General features: G+C 41.5%; 1 protein-coding gene across 1 annotated transcript in view; it reads right to left on the bottom strand.

Moving 5' to 3' along the window:
- The window catches only part of LOC137891294 (A disintegrin and metalloproteinase with thrombospondin motifs 16), a 47,767-nt gene that overhangs the window by 14,851 nt on the left and 18,582 nt on the right, over positions 1 to 14,334 (bottom strand). The window contains exons 7-15 of the mRNA XM_068735842.1: positions 13,974 to 14,133; positions 12,030 to 12,135; positions 11,630 to 11,767; positions 8,216 to 8,369; positions 5,487 to 5,582; positions 2,512 to 2,660; positions 870 to 1,042; positions 570 to 700; positions 98 to 221 (exon numbers count right to left, since the gene is read on the bottom strand). Of these exons, the coding sequence (XP_068591943.1) occupies positions 98 to 221; positions 570 to 700; positions 870 to 1,042; positions 2,512 to 2,660; positions 5,487 to 5,582; positions 8,216 to 8,369; positions 11,630 to 11,767; positions 12,030 to 12,135; positions 13,974 to 14,133 (1,231 nt within the window). The remainder of the gene's footprint in view (positions 1 to 97; positions 222 to 569; positions 701 to 869; positions 1,043 to 2,511; positions 2,661 to 5,486; positions 5,583 to 8,215; positions 8,370 to 11,629; positions 11,768 to 12,029; positions 12,136 to 13,973; positions 14,134 to 14,334) is intronic.

Here is a 14,334-nt window from a genome sequence, read left to right as displayed (position 1 = left end):
TCAGTTGGGATAAGGAAACAAATCATTAGCTTTTAAAATGTCTTAAGTGAATTCCCCAAAAGCCAATGAGCTGAACAATGTAACCTCTCTGACTTACGGTTGGTATAATACTGCTTGGTGTACTGTCCTTTGTAGATCTTGCAGGTGGAGTTGTCGCCGTTACACACCCCGCAAGCATCGGGCACAGCTGCAGAGCCCAAAACACGGTCACAGCCCACTTTCTGTGGGAGAAAAACATCATTGATTTTGACGAAGAAAGCAGATTATACACATAACATGCAACATAATGCAAAATTAATTACACCAGTTGAAAGCAACCATCATTTAGCCTGTCCTTTATGTGGTGACAAGTCAACGTTTTCTTTTTCATGATATTTAAAGTAGTAGTGAAACAGCACAACAAGGGTGTCTTTTGATGTTCTCCTGGTGTTAAATCCACACTCAACTTCAAAGACTTCAGATATGATATCATCTGAAAAAACAAATCAAGCACTAACTCCAAACGCTTTGAAATCATTCTTCAGTTAAACCGTGTTACCGTCTCACTGCTTGACATTTAGAAGTGTTACCTCACACAGTCCGTCAATACAGACATTAGAGCTGTCCTGTGAGCAGAGTGTCCCATCCTTAACTTTGCTGGCCAGGGCAAAGAAGAAATCATAGCCCTCAGCGAAGCAGTACAGTTTACATACATCTTGATCTGGGAGGAAAGAGGAAAACCACATGAGCCGCAGACAACAAGCAAATAGTTTCCGAACATGATATGGCTTGTTGGTAAAAGCCTTTCCCAAAATGTATTTTCTATCATTTCAAGTTGTTTTTTTCTTGAGTAATTTCTAAAATGAATAGGTGAGGGACAGTTGTCTCACCATCCACTCTGGTGTATGGCCTCCAGCTGTAGTACCATCCTCTGAACTGTTTGCCGTTGAACTCGGCACACTGCTGCGCTCTGTACTCAGTGGTGTTGAGGGGACAATCTTCAGTGTTGCAAAGTTTGTACGACCTGAAGGAGCCCTCACAGAACTTCCCTCCATATGCAGGTCTGCAAAGAGGGATTGAAAAATATGTCTCCATTTGTTGCATTACACTGTATATTTGATATTCAGTATTTCACTAGAATATCTTCGAAATGTCCTGATTTCTTCTCATATGTGTGTGAGTGGATACAATGTAATGCTAAATGGTATCAGATTGCACTGTATGAACAAGAAATTCTGAGGAAGAAAAAAAACACTTTTGCATTTGAATTAAGGGAGCAGAAGTGTGTTAAATTACAAAAATCATTGAATTTAATTGTAATTCTGTGTACCGTCCTGACTAATAGGTGCATATGCTTGCCAGTATATGCGGCTGTGTGTGAGTGTGCCTTTGTGAAGGGTTCTCCAATCACAGGTGTATATCCCCAGGCTATGTTCCTTAAAATCTCTTCCACGGGTCAATTACACCTTCTATAAGCCCTCTAATCACATTCTCACTTATCTCTCGCTGGCTCTCAGATTCTCTTCTTTAATATTTCTGCATTTCATCTTTTGCTTTTTTAATCCCTTCTCTGTCATCTCTCCTAGCACCCCCCGTTCCCTCCACCTTTATCTCTTTCCCCATGCCTGTCTTTGTCTTCCTTACCCTCCACCACCATCTCCCTCTCTTTCTCCTCAACACCCTCTGTCTAATTTAACCCGCCACTTGTCAGGATCTTGGCATGACATGATAAAGAGGAGGCCCCGGCATTTGGGATAGGGCCCCTTTACTGACAGGCAGAGCAAATAATCCTGAGTGACTGATGAGTCGAGAGACTAAGTGAGCAGTTAAGTGACGAAGCAACAGACCCATGTGAGTGATCCTCACTATTTTAATCACATGTCTTAATATACTCTTGGCCTTGAGTCTTGCAATCACAAACAGTACAGACCATTTCCGGACCAAAACATAGTCACTTGATAATCTTCAGTGTGTCCTGAAAATGAGGAAATGGTCAAAGTTGATATTTTTGATGTGATTCAAGTAGTTCTTGCAAGAAGGCAAAAACAGCATAATAACAGTCAGCTTTAGCTGTGGGCTTTACCCTTGTTTTTCTACTGCATAGTTTCAATATATTAGTTTGAAAGGTTTACTTGTTATATGTTTGGTGAAATGTACAAATCCACTCCGAGTTGACGGATTCATGAAAGCCATTTTTAGACATTTTGGAAAATACTCTTTCACTTTCTTGTGTTCGAGAGTTATAAAAGAAGATCCATTATTAGAGCCAGGAGGTGGTTAGCTTAGCTTAACTGGGGGAAACAGCTTGCTTGGCTCCCTCTCGCCCCCCAAAGCTAAAAAATAAACTATTTGTGATTTTATTTGGAGTACCATGCCAAGTTGAGCTGGTACCTTATCTACATCTTGATAAGAAAGCAAAGCATTTCCCAAAATGTCAAACACCTCTCAAACGGATTGCAACAATATTTAAATTGTTGCTAACATGCACTACTGTACTTCTTTGTTAGGGCCTGTTATTGTGTATATCTCTACCTCGGGTTGTTGCACTGGCGCTCTCGATAGGTGACTCCGCTCTCACAGCTTCGCGAGCAGGCAGACCAGGACGACCACTCTGACCACTGGCCATGCTGAGGCCTCGGGCCCTCGTCACCCTGCTTCACACACTGGCCCCTACGACACCACTGGAGAATGAGAGAGAGGAATTATGAGTGGAGCGGAGGGAGGCAGAGAGGTAAATTTGGCAGCAGAGGGAGGCACACAAGAGCAAAGAGTCATAAAAGTGTCAAAAACATACAGACTTTCCAGTGGACCCTGCCCTTTATCTTCTTTATGACGACTGTCTGTCAAACCATAGAAGATGTCTTTAAACCATAGCTTTGAGGTTTAAATGCTGTCAAAAATGTTGTGGTCCAGTCCTGGTTACATAGTCACAATCTATCAGTCAAACTCCAGTGCTGCTGCTTTTTGGACAGCCTCTCCCTGAAGCTTTCACCAGCTAGAAGTTTCACTCAACTGAAATGTGGAAAAATTTGTCATATTTGCATTTCATGTTGCCCTACACTATAAAGTAAAACACAATAACAACTATAAAACATGAAACAAGTTGAAATACTATTGCCAACAATGCAAAAACTCAATTTAATTATGATTCTGTGCTGCTGAAAAACATAATTTGAAACATTTTTAGTGCTAAAACAAAAGAATAAATATCTGCTAAGGCACTGAGATAATCTAACGTCTTTCCAATGCAAATCAACTACTAAAGTGGGGTATCGGCTTTTTTGTGACTTGTGGTGTCGACATAATTCTTGAAAGAAGTAAACCAGAACCAGCAGGTTTCTACCATGCATTTGAAAAAAAAATATGCCCATGTTTTCCCAATTTGGTGAGGCAGAGAGCCCACATGAAGTCACCAGCTGCTTCTTTTTACCCTACAGAGAGGAGTGTCAGTGGGGTCACAATTACCTCCTCAGATAACTCCTCTGCACAACAGCCACACTGACCACGTGGCTTTCCACCCATGATCACTGCAAAATGTGTTCCATGATGAGGCAACCAGACAAGGCAGGAGAGGAATATTAAACTAAATGGCAAAAAATCTAAATACAGTTTGTCTGAGTGTACTGCATGGGATGGTGGAGGTGCTACATGAAGCTCAAGTTGTTTATTGGATGCACCTTTCAAAAAGGTTGAGTCATTACCAAACCAACCAATCACAGTTTCCAAAAATGAGCAGTACTTCACTCAAAATCCTCAAATGTAGAGTGAGAATCTAGATTTAGTTAAAGCAACATTATGTCACATGACTGTTCGCTGGCACAGGATTGAACTGGATTAGTGTGTGTCAAGACGACATCAGTCACCAACTGCTCGTCTTGGAGTGATCTCAAGCAAGCACAAACACGCACTGTGCACACACAACCCACTCATGCATTAGTATTGATTGGGTGACATATATTAAGCTGGTGTTTTTCCCATTGTGTGTCCATGCCTGCCACGAGACGCACACTAGAACACACACAGTCTCACACACCCCTCCAACTAATCTCGAGGTCCTTGACTCGAGAACTAGAACAGCTGATTTCCCCTCAGTTTTCCCCCTGCGGCTGAGTGCCACGGATTCCTAAGTGAGCCTGTCATTGTTTGTGTTCAGTTAATTGTCCCGTGGAGGGAAAGGGCGGGATTAAACCATCAAGTTCAATATATTGAGAAGCAAATGTGGATGAGGGGCTGTCAGGGGAGAGAGGGTAAGAGAGAGAGCAAGCCTTGGGGGAGAATCATCTTGAAAGAAGTAAGGAATGAAACAAAGAATAAATAAAGAGCACAGATTGCTTTTTGGCCCAAGCCCCAATGGCATATTTTTTGCTACGTCAGCATCAAACCAATTGCAGCTGCTCCCTGAGGTAAAATAATGAAGGGAGTGTGGTACCTCTATCAAAAAGAGCGATTTTTACTGAGACTGCACTCAAGTGAACCCAAATCAAAGTGAATCCAAACGCTTTGCTTCAAAGTTGATTTATTAGTCTGCACTGGGACAAAGGCATGAGTGTGTAAAAAGACACCTAAACAAAGTACAGTGTCACTCAGTTCAAGGCCTTTTGTTTTGAAATGGCCGAACTGGGTGGAAGTATTTGCACTACATAACCATAAAACACTCAACAAATTTTACTTTAATGATAGCATCTCCATCAACTTTGCTCTGATCACCATATAAGATAATATCGCTCTTTGTCTAGTGCAATTTACTCACTCAGAAATCAGTGGTATCCCATGGAGGAGGGATCTATGCGTGCATCTGTGTGTGAGAAGTCTCTTTACAAGCTCTACCCCTCTTAAACTAAATGCCACACAGCTGATTATACTAAGCAGCACAGTGAAAAAACTCTGAGTCAACTCATGCCTTAAAGGGAAAATCCACATCCTTCTTGTGCAGCTCAGTCCGTTAACATGCAGGCAATCTGAGAGCTGTCACTTCCAATGTTCTTGTTTGAGTTGTGTTGTTGAGCATATTTTCACCAAAACTGCAAATAAATTTGTGAGAGGCTATTGTTTGGTGCCTTTCATTTGTGGATTTATTTGGCATGATGTTGCCATGGAGCAGTGTGCTGGCGACAGTCAAGTAAACAGAAAAAAAATCACATGCTGTCCTCATTTGACAAAACAGGCGTACCAACTGCAAAATCATTTTGGCTCCTTTGGCTAAAATGAAACACTTTATCTCAGTGTTGGTATGATCATATGGTAATTATACACCCTGTATAGAGCATGCATTAAAAAAAATAAAACATTCTGAAGAAGGATTTAGCTGCATGTTCCTGCTAGCTGCTAGAAATGTTCTTTGGAAAGAACACTTGAATTGCCTCAAAGGCGATGGATAAAAAAGTCCAATGGAAATTAATTGGTTCCCAAGCAAGTCATGTGATACCACTCTTGAGGTAACCAAGCTTGTGAGCATATCGCCCAGCCCCCTCCACCTCACACACACACAAATACACGTGTTAAGTCACCATATCAGGGCCGCAGGCAGAGCCTTCAGCAGCTGGCATGAACTTGGTCTCACACTTCCTCCCAACACGGTGGCACCACAGAGCCTTGCAGATGTCCTGGAACAACATGGGAGAAAGGCAGGGAGTGAATTACACGGCGCTGCTAACATGTTCTTGTGCTCAGTATCAGTATCTCACAACAGCTGTAAACAAAGCTAGCAATGAGAAGGACAATAAATAATGCTGACATTGCTGTTTTGCCACTAGAGAGCTATTAAAACATGCTGATGGAAACTTGCTGAAATAGAGATTGTCTGAATAATGATCTTCTGGCAAGCTTTCAGTGTGCAGCAACCTTGTATCTCCAACATATTTATGCTTCAGTAGCTAGGATAACAACATTTTATGACCTTGCATCAGTTTATACGAACAAAATGCACATCCATTGTTTCTCCAGCTGAATGACAAAATAATTAAATGATAAAGCTGATGCAGTAATTTCATAGATTTTCTTTGCCTAACATACAGTGCATCTTATTGTCAGAAAAAGAGGGAACCCACAAAGGATATGAACAGAGATAATGCTATGCAAGTATGTGTGTATTGTAACAGGGTACAATTGACTTAAACTTACACAACTTTCATGGCTGTGTTTCTAGGCAGAGGTCTGAAAGATTCAGATGGGAGCACCGGGTGCTTTCCCTGTTCACATTGCTTGAGAAACATGGCCTGCTGCTTTTTTAACATATCCACTCTATTACTTTCTGAATGACTATATCAGATTTTGACAACTCAGTGCAGATGTTGACAGGCACCTTGGCCTCAGCTTGTTGCTGCCAAGAACCACCATGGAATTCATCCCAAGGCCGATTTGTCCAGCTGTTTTGCTTGCTCAGGCCTTTTGTAGGGAAAAGAGTGAGTGAGTGATGGAAGGAAAAGACAGGGAGAGATGATGGACAGAGTGGGACAGAAACTGAGTTGAAGAGAGAAAAGGTGAAAAACACCTACACTTATTATTTTGCTTTTTGCAAGGGTAATCCAGCTCTATCTAACCACACACATCATAGATAATATCATTTGGCTCCTCCAGTAGTACCTTATCTTGACATCGCCTGCCAAAAGGTTTCATTAAATATGAATTAATTTCACAATGAATTGCACCACTGAGGATGATTCTCATAGTTTTTTTTTTCATGAGTAACAAGTGTCTGGAAAGACAGTGAGCATGAGTGCTGCTTGGGGACTGTGCACCTTGCTGCTACCAGGTGCATGAAAAAAAAACAGTGCAGGACCAAAAACAAAACCATGTGGGAGCAATTCTAAAATATCTTGCAGTCGAAGTGATGCATGGATGTTTCAATGTTCAAACGGGCGGGCTAAGTAGGGAACCATGTGCTAATATCATGGGTATCCTAGCAAATTATAGCAAATTATCTCTGAGGCATTTCAAAGCCCCTTTCCAAACTTTTTTCCAACATCTTCTTCAATAAAGGACTTGCCAGTCCTGTCCCATGCCCCAACTCATTACAATCCATTCAGTTTCCAAACGATGTTAACCACAAGCTGTCAGAACGTTTGAGAACGTTTGCTACACATAGACAATGCTGTAGCCTAAAACATTTACTGTGGAACAAGGTAGTTTTCCCATTGCGGTTATTCAGGAGTCATGAGTGGCATCATCCAGATTAAGTTGATCAGTGTGTCCATTTAAGGTGCGACAGGAACAGCGCTGGTTGAATCATTGCCAAAATAAATAAATAAACTGGATTGGAGCGTGGAGTACGCAATGAATCCCTCGGTGGGAGATAGGTCCACTTCATCTCAATCAATGGCAACACAAATGACCATAAGGGCTGCACACAGGAGACAAACATGGTAAACATGGTGGCCAGTTTGTTTTGGTGTAAATAGTTCTGCTGACAGAGTTCACGTACGCACAAAATGTGCAGGGCCGGATTAACCGGCAAAGTAAAAACTGTCAGAATGATGGCAAAAGAAACTACTGTCTCAAAAATGACAACTAATAAATAGCCATTGACTCCTCTTTTTGTTTTGGATGGACTCCTTTTCTTTTGGAAGGGCAGGTGCATCTTGTGAGGTTCAGGTGGTATACCGTTGATGTTCCTAGGAAGATCACTAATCCAGATGCAAGACCACCAACAATTTATAACATTGTTAAGGTGCCATTAAACACTGAAGTAATCTAAACCCTATCTGGACTCAGGCAGGGTATCTCAAACAGTAACATCAGCAGTAATGAGACAATGGGAGAGCAACAAGGAGAGATTCCCATTGGCAACGCTCCAGTGTATATTTAGTCATCCATCCCAGTGAGTATTTCATGAGCAGAATTATAACTCTCACTGTTTATTTTGTGTTTTGCGTGTGTGAGAGAGTACAGTATGCATGCTTGTGTGTGTATGAGCACATGCGGGAATTCAATCCTAATCAGTTTCTCTTTTCCTTCCTCTTTCCTTCATTCTTCCTTTTTTCCTCGACCTCATTCCCGCCATCCTGCTCTCAATCTCTCTTACTGTTTCTTTTCCTAGGGAACAATTGCCACCACATTGTTTTAAAGTAATTGAGCACTCAAGTTTTAGTGTGTGTGTGTGTGTGTGTGTGTGTGTGTGTGTGTGTGTGTGTGTGTGTGTGCTGAAAAACCCCCAGAGAGAATTATAACATGGCATGAGATTTTGAACTTGTTTTTAAATTTGCATGGGGTGGCATAATTGTGTCAAAACCAATTGTACCTTCTTAAAGTCCAGAGTGCAGAGTTTGGCCTTCTCCCCAAATTGCCATTTACACTGTGTGTCTGCATCGTACAGCTCGCCAGGCAGCTTCTCGGGGTACCGATACTCCTTGACCGCTCTGGGTTCATCTGATAAGCACACGGCCTGGGCAGAACTGGAGGAAAAGAGAATAAAAGTAAAGGAAATGAGAGATAAGAAGAAAAGAGAGGACACAGGACAAGGAAGAATAAAGAGGTCAACAAAAGTGATAGAAGAGGAGCAGAGCAGCAAGGTGAGTGGAGGTGAATAGGTCAGTGGTGGACCATAAAAGAAAGCAGAATTTATCATTCATCTTTAAACAACTGGTGATAAACAACATGCATGCAGACATAAACAGTCAAACAGACATGTGATTCAGTACTTTATAAATGGAAATAAGGCTCCATGCTGTGCACACAGAAATTCCAAAACGGGGAGCACCAGTCCACGATGCTCCACTGCTTCTCACTTTGGAGAGAGCTGTAAAGTGTTGCTGTGGTAACATAACAATGCTGCCAAACTCAAACCCTAACAGTAATGGTTTTAATGCAGCAGGGGCTCAATTATGACGGACATATAAAACACTTGCCCATATCGCTCATATCCTAACATCAGCGGGGGGGTTCCAATGTTAACTGATAGCACTGGTTACTATACAGGGATGTTTTACTGCTTATACACTGCAGTCAGGGGAATATAATACAACAATATGGTGGAAAGAGCATGAAAAGGCAAAATATGTTGGAAAGGTTCATCGTGCTAGTGAGTGGTCATGATTGCTTTAGCAGAGTGTGTGTCTGTGCGTCTGTGTGTGTGTGTTTGTGTCTGAGAGGGAGATCGCTTTATGGGTCCTTTATGTCGACAGAGAACAATGGCTCTTCTGCAAGTGCAATATTCTGATTTTCAACATTAGTCACATAGTAAGGTTTCTGAAAAATACATTACATTTACAGTGTACACGCATCAGCAGGAGCACAAGTAAGGCCTGTGGACAAGCACGGCTGCACTCAGGCGGTCAGTCTCACATGAAATTACAAGGCCAACGTAACAGACACACTTTAGACTAGCTTTTAATATTCACTAATGAGACTGTGAGAGCCTTCAGATGAAATGTTTTGAGGCTGGAAGCACTGAACGCCATAGAGATTATCATCAGCTGGGGATGAAAAGAAAAGATCAAAATAAAAAGAAAAAAAAGGAGAAAAGCACCGTTCTATTCTAGGATTCCCTGCAGATCTCCTGACTCATGTCTTCCAAAATCATGGTTTGTTGCTATATCAAACATGAAGACAGCAAAATTATGTTATGTGGGAAGGGAAAAAAGTCTTAATGACATTATGCCAATTACAAGACTGGCAAAAGGATCAGTGGTCACAGGTGAATTATTACCTGAAAAACACTTGGCAGCCGGTTGACTTAGCTTTGCATAAAGATAGGAGGGGACAGCTAGCCTGGCTCTGTCCAAAGGTAACAAAATCCACCCATCAGTACTTTTAAAGCGCACTGATTAACACGTTGTTTCTCGTTTGAAGTGTAAAGTTGCCTGGTTAGAGGCCAATAAATAGTCAGGCGCAGAGCCCCTCATAAAACAGCAAATTGTTGTCGTTACACTTCATACAGATTTTGTTCAGAAGCGAGATATACCGTGTTAATCTGTTAGCTTTAGAAGTCACTGATTAACACAGATTTTCCTTCCGTCGTACATTGCCAAGCTTTCTGTGTCCAGTCATTATGCTGAGCTAAACTTATCATCTGCTGGGTCCAGCTGCGTACTTATCGTACGGAATTGAGAGTGGTGTTGATCTTATCTTGGCAATCAATCAAATAAAACGTCACAAGACAAAAAGCTTCTACAAGAGACATAAATATGTCACCTCAGATGTTGGCTATAATGTGATAAATGGGCCGAACTGTGTCATTTGCAGCATGTCTGACCCTGGGAAAAGAAATGGGACCTCAAGAGAATCTTGTAACTTTCATGTATCACTGCCTTTCTGATGGGTTTCACCAATGAAACTAACTTTAAGTGGCTTTGAAGGGGATTTTGCTTCCCCTGCCATGAAAGTTGTCCATCCATTTTAGAGCATGACAAAGAGGTCAGATAAAGCATCTGCCTATACATACAGTGTTGGTACAGACCTCACTGTCATGGCTGACTGAGGAGAGGCAGATTTAGAGTGAGTGTGATGTAAACTTCCCCTCCGTGGCAGATGAAGGTAGAGACATTTAGCAGTCTCAGTTACCTCAATGAGAAACATTTAGCCAAAAACATTTAAATATCATAACCCTCTGTTGATTGCAATTAGGAAAACGTACAGCATTTCAGCTTTTTTTATCATGAAGTGGTTGTAGAGGAAGACGACCCCTGGTTGTTTCAGTGGTGAAGAGATCCCCTCCACGTGGCCTCAGGGGACGACGGGAGTTTAATATAAGGCTGACAGGCCTAACAAGGGTGAGGTCACCCCAGCTCTAATAACTCAGCGAGGAAATACACTGTCTGTCTCCACCACTCTGAGAGGGGAGACCTGACTGTTCAGTTAACACACTGGTAAATTTAGTGGCGGGCACTGGCTCTGAGCTATCTCGTTTCAAGCACACACACACACACACACACACACACACACACACACACACACACACACACACACATGCACAGACACATAGAAACACAGCCAGACACATGGACGCTATGTCTGTGATGCTTGTTTTCCTCACATGGATGAGCACGCTGTATGAATGGAAATTCAGTTATTGCACAAACACACACATAACTTTACCCCCTCGCACACTTTCCCCCACACATACGTTGACACATAATAGTATGCAGTCTGCAAAACAACACTTACAGGAGAATAGCAGCACCACATATCACTTAGTTGCTATGTCAGCTATATATTCCAGTCTCCCACACACGCACAGTACATATATTAAGCCTGTTGGTCCTTGCTTTTTGCAAAATCAAGTCCCATAATAGTTATAACATAGGTGCAGTTTTTCACTTGGCACTCTTTGGATCAGAGCGGCATTTGTAACTGATATATCTGCTGCTGACATGTTTTTTCTATCAGTAACACGTGTGGAATAATAAAAACACAATGCATGTTCAGTGGGCCCCTTGCTTCATTAAGTCTGTTTAACAAACTGACACAGTGCTTTTTTTCTTTGTTGCATGAGCACTTAACAAAGGCTGGCATGAGGATTTACTCATTAATCATTATCAATGTGCCATATGGATGTGATTGAGCTCTTCTGTTGTGAAAAGTTAATGTGACTCTTCAAGCGGTCATATCCATAAATGTCCTTTTTTAAGAATAAGTGCTTCTGAAATCAATTATTTTAACATTGTGTCAGCAAAACAACAAAATCATAACAGTAATAGGAAATATGTCTGCTTACTTGAGGAAGCGGCTGAGGTACTGGCGGCTGCAGTCAGACCAGGAGAAGATACCATTGTGACCCGCTAATGTGGGAGACATGATGTTGCCTTCTGACTTCTTACAAACGTTCCCTTCACCATCATGGACCATTCCAAAACTAAGGAGTGTACATAAGATACAAAAAGTATTTACAAGTTGAGACGGCAGTGCTCCATAAGAATGGAGACAGGTGACCGTACCATGTAAATGTTTGAGCAAACAAAAACAGTGTATTACTATGGGGACAGCAATGCAAGAAAAAGCCCATGGCTGGACATTGTGGATCATGGTTGACACCTTAACTCCACCACCAGACATCATTTTTTTAGCACTTTCTTTTTTTGTCATCATGCACTAATGAAAAGGATGGAAATCCTTACTTGTGTCCGGATTCATGCGCGATTGTGAATGCTAGACCCAGGCCTGTGTCCTCATTAATGGTACAGCTCCGGTACTTGCTGCACATCCCACTAATTGGAGCAAAACCTGCAAAACCAGTGATATAATTTTACAGCTTTTACATCACACTTCAATTATTTCATCAATATTAACTCACTCCATTCCAACATAAACTGTAATTGAATGATTATAATAACCACTGTCAAGCTGTGTTTACTTCTACTCAACAAAAAGTAAACTTTTTAACTCCAACATGATTCTCTCAGATGGGAAGCACAAAACTCACCCCAGTCTCACACTGCATGAATAAAAAATATCAAACACACCAGAACTGGGTTAAAACCCTTCCACATGTTAAAATATGGGACTCCATGGAAACATTCCTAGATCCCCTGCTACCTTTCATGTCACTTTAAAACATTCTTTATCTGTCTTCACTTCTTTCTCACATCTCTCATTCTTTATTAAACTCCCTTTTACTATTCAGCTCCCTTTATGCCTCCCTCTGTCCATTCTCCTTCTGTCACACACACTCACACTCACACACACACACACACACACACACACACACACACACACACACACACCTACACACACGGCCCCCCTGGCTTTGAATCAAAAAGGATAATACCCATGGGGGCCTCTCTTAATGTTTTTGTCTCGGTGTCTCAGGGAGAATTTAGCCTGGTGTTTTGTTATTTTACGGCTCTAAGTCATTCGCCATAGAGCACAAAACCCCAAAAGTAATGTTCTCATGTACATTGCTAATGTGAATAATGGTATTAACCACAAGCAGACAGATTGACTGTGAGAACTACCATTTAGTTCCCTTTTTGTGTCAGGAAAGAGGTAGATCATTGATATTATATACTGGTTTTGAAATATGGAGGAAAACATTGAGAGATAGGGCTGCAACAGTAATGCAAATAAACTTATATACTGACTGGTCAGTATATAACAGTTTATTGGTCATTTTGCCTTGCACCTTTGGGAAATTAGTCAGAAATAACTCCTTTTTTGACTGCAAACACCCAGAGACACACACAGACCTTTGAACTGGGCTTTCATAGCAACGATTAGGGCTAATGCTAGCCTCAACACTTTGAAGTCAAAACTTAACTCTGGGGTTTGAAGGGAATGTGTGTTTTCTTGTACGTGTGTGTGTGTGTGTGTGTGTGTGTGTGTGTGTGTTTGAGTTTGACTCTGGGACAGAGAAGTTCTTTCTCACAGTGGGGAAGACAACAATGTGTTTGCATGGTCATTACCACAAACAAGCTGTTGTTAGTTAGTTAGATGGTTTACACTCACGATAACTGAGTGTGAGTGTGTTTAAAGTAAGCTTGGTCTGTACAGATAATAGCTAAAAAGCACGTCCTGAATGCTCTGTGAATTCAGTGAAAACATGATGAGTACGTGCAATTTTGTTATATTCCTCTGATGTTGCACCTGCATTAATGCAGCAATGTATGTTTTGAATTTGATAATGCTTTTTACGCTGATAGTAATAATTTTCCTTTTTATCTGCTGTTAAACTTATACTATTTTTACATTATATACAGTGTGTACTACTGTGGAGCTAAAAAGATCTGAAAGCTTTTTCAACATCTGGTTTGGCTGATATGACCTTTGGTCACATCGTGTGACAGAGGATGGGGGCACCTTCCCAGAGAAAGACAACAAGAGAGAATACCATCTTTCTATCAAGAGCAAGAAACAACAAATGACAAAATATGGACAGATGGTATTTATGTGACTTAAGACAGGTGGCTTGAGTGTGTCGAAAAACACTTTCTTACTTGTCATTATTTTACCATTTGATTCAGCGTTTTCTTCTTGTCCTTGCTTTTTTGGGGGGGTATTTACATTGTTAAAATTACACTTTCAGGCATTTTGTAGCTGATGTTAATGTTGAGGATGTAGCCTACCAAGAGTGTCACAGGGTTCATTCTTCCAAGAGCAGATGTCGAGTCCTGTGAGGAGGATGGCGTGGTCGTGGTGTCTGCCCTCTCTGCCTCCCAGAGTGGACTGCCAGTGGCAGAAGCTGTTCAGCGTGTGGTCTGCATGGTGGTTGATCACCAAGCCATCCTGTGAGATAAAGCAGATAAAAGGAGGCAGAAAGAGAGACAATGTTGTCTTTATGGAAGGAAGCTCAAAGTGTTATGGGTTTAAGTGGTAAAACAGTTGGTTGAATGAATGACATTACCTTTCCCCTTCCCCCTGCGTTGACAGATGTTAATCAAACCACCTCATAACATAAGCAGAAGAAGGGAAGGCAATGCAAATACA

Source organism: Cebidichthys violaceus, unplaced genomic scaffold (genome assembly GCF_023349555.1).
Source record: "Cebidichthys violaceus isolate CVI_PGR_0920_01 unplaced genomic scaffold, fCebVio1.0.p SCAF_7, whole genome shotgun sequence".
NCBI lineage: Eukaryota > Metazoa > Chordata > Actinopteri > Perciformes > Stichaeidae > Cebidichthys > Cebidichthys violaceus.
The sequence above is the reverse complement of the archived record's forward strand: the minus strand, read 5'-3'. Positions and strand labels throughout refer to the sequence as shown.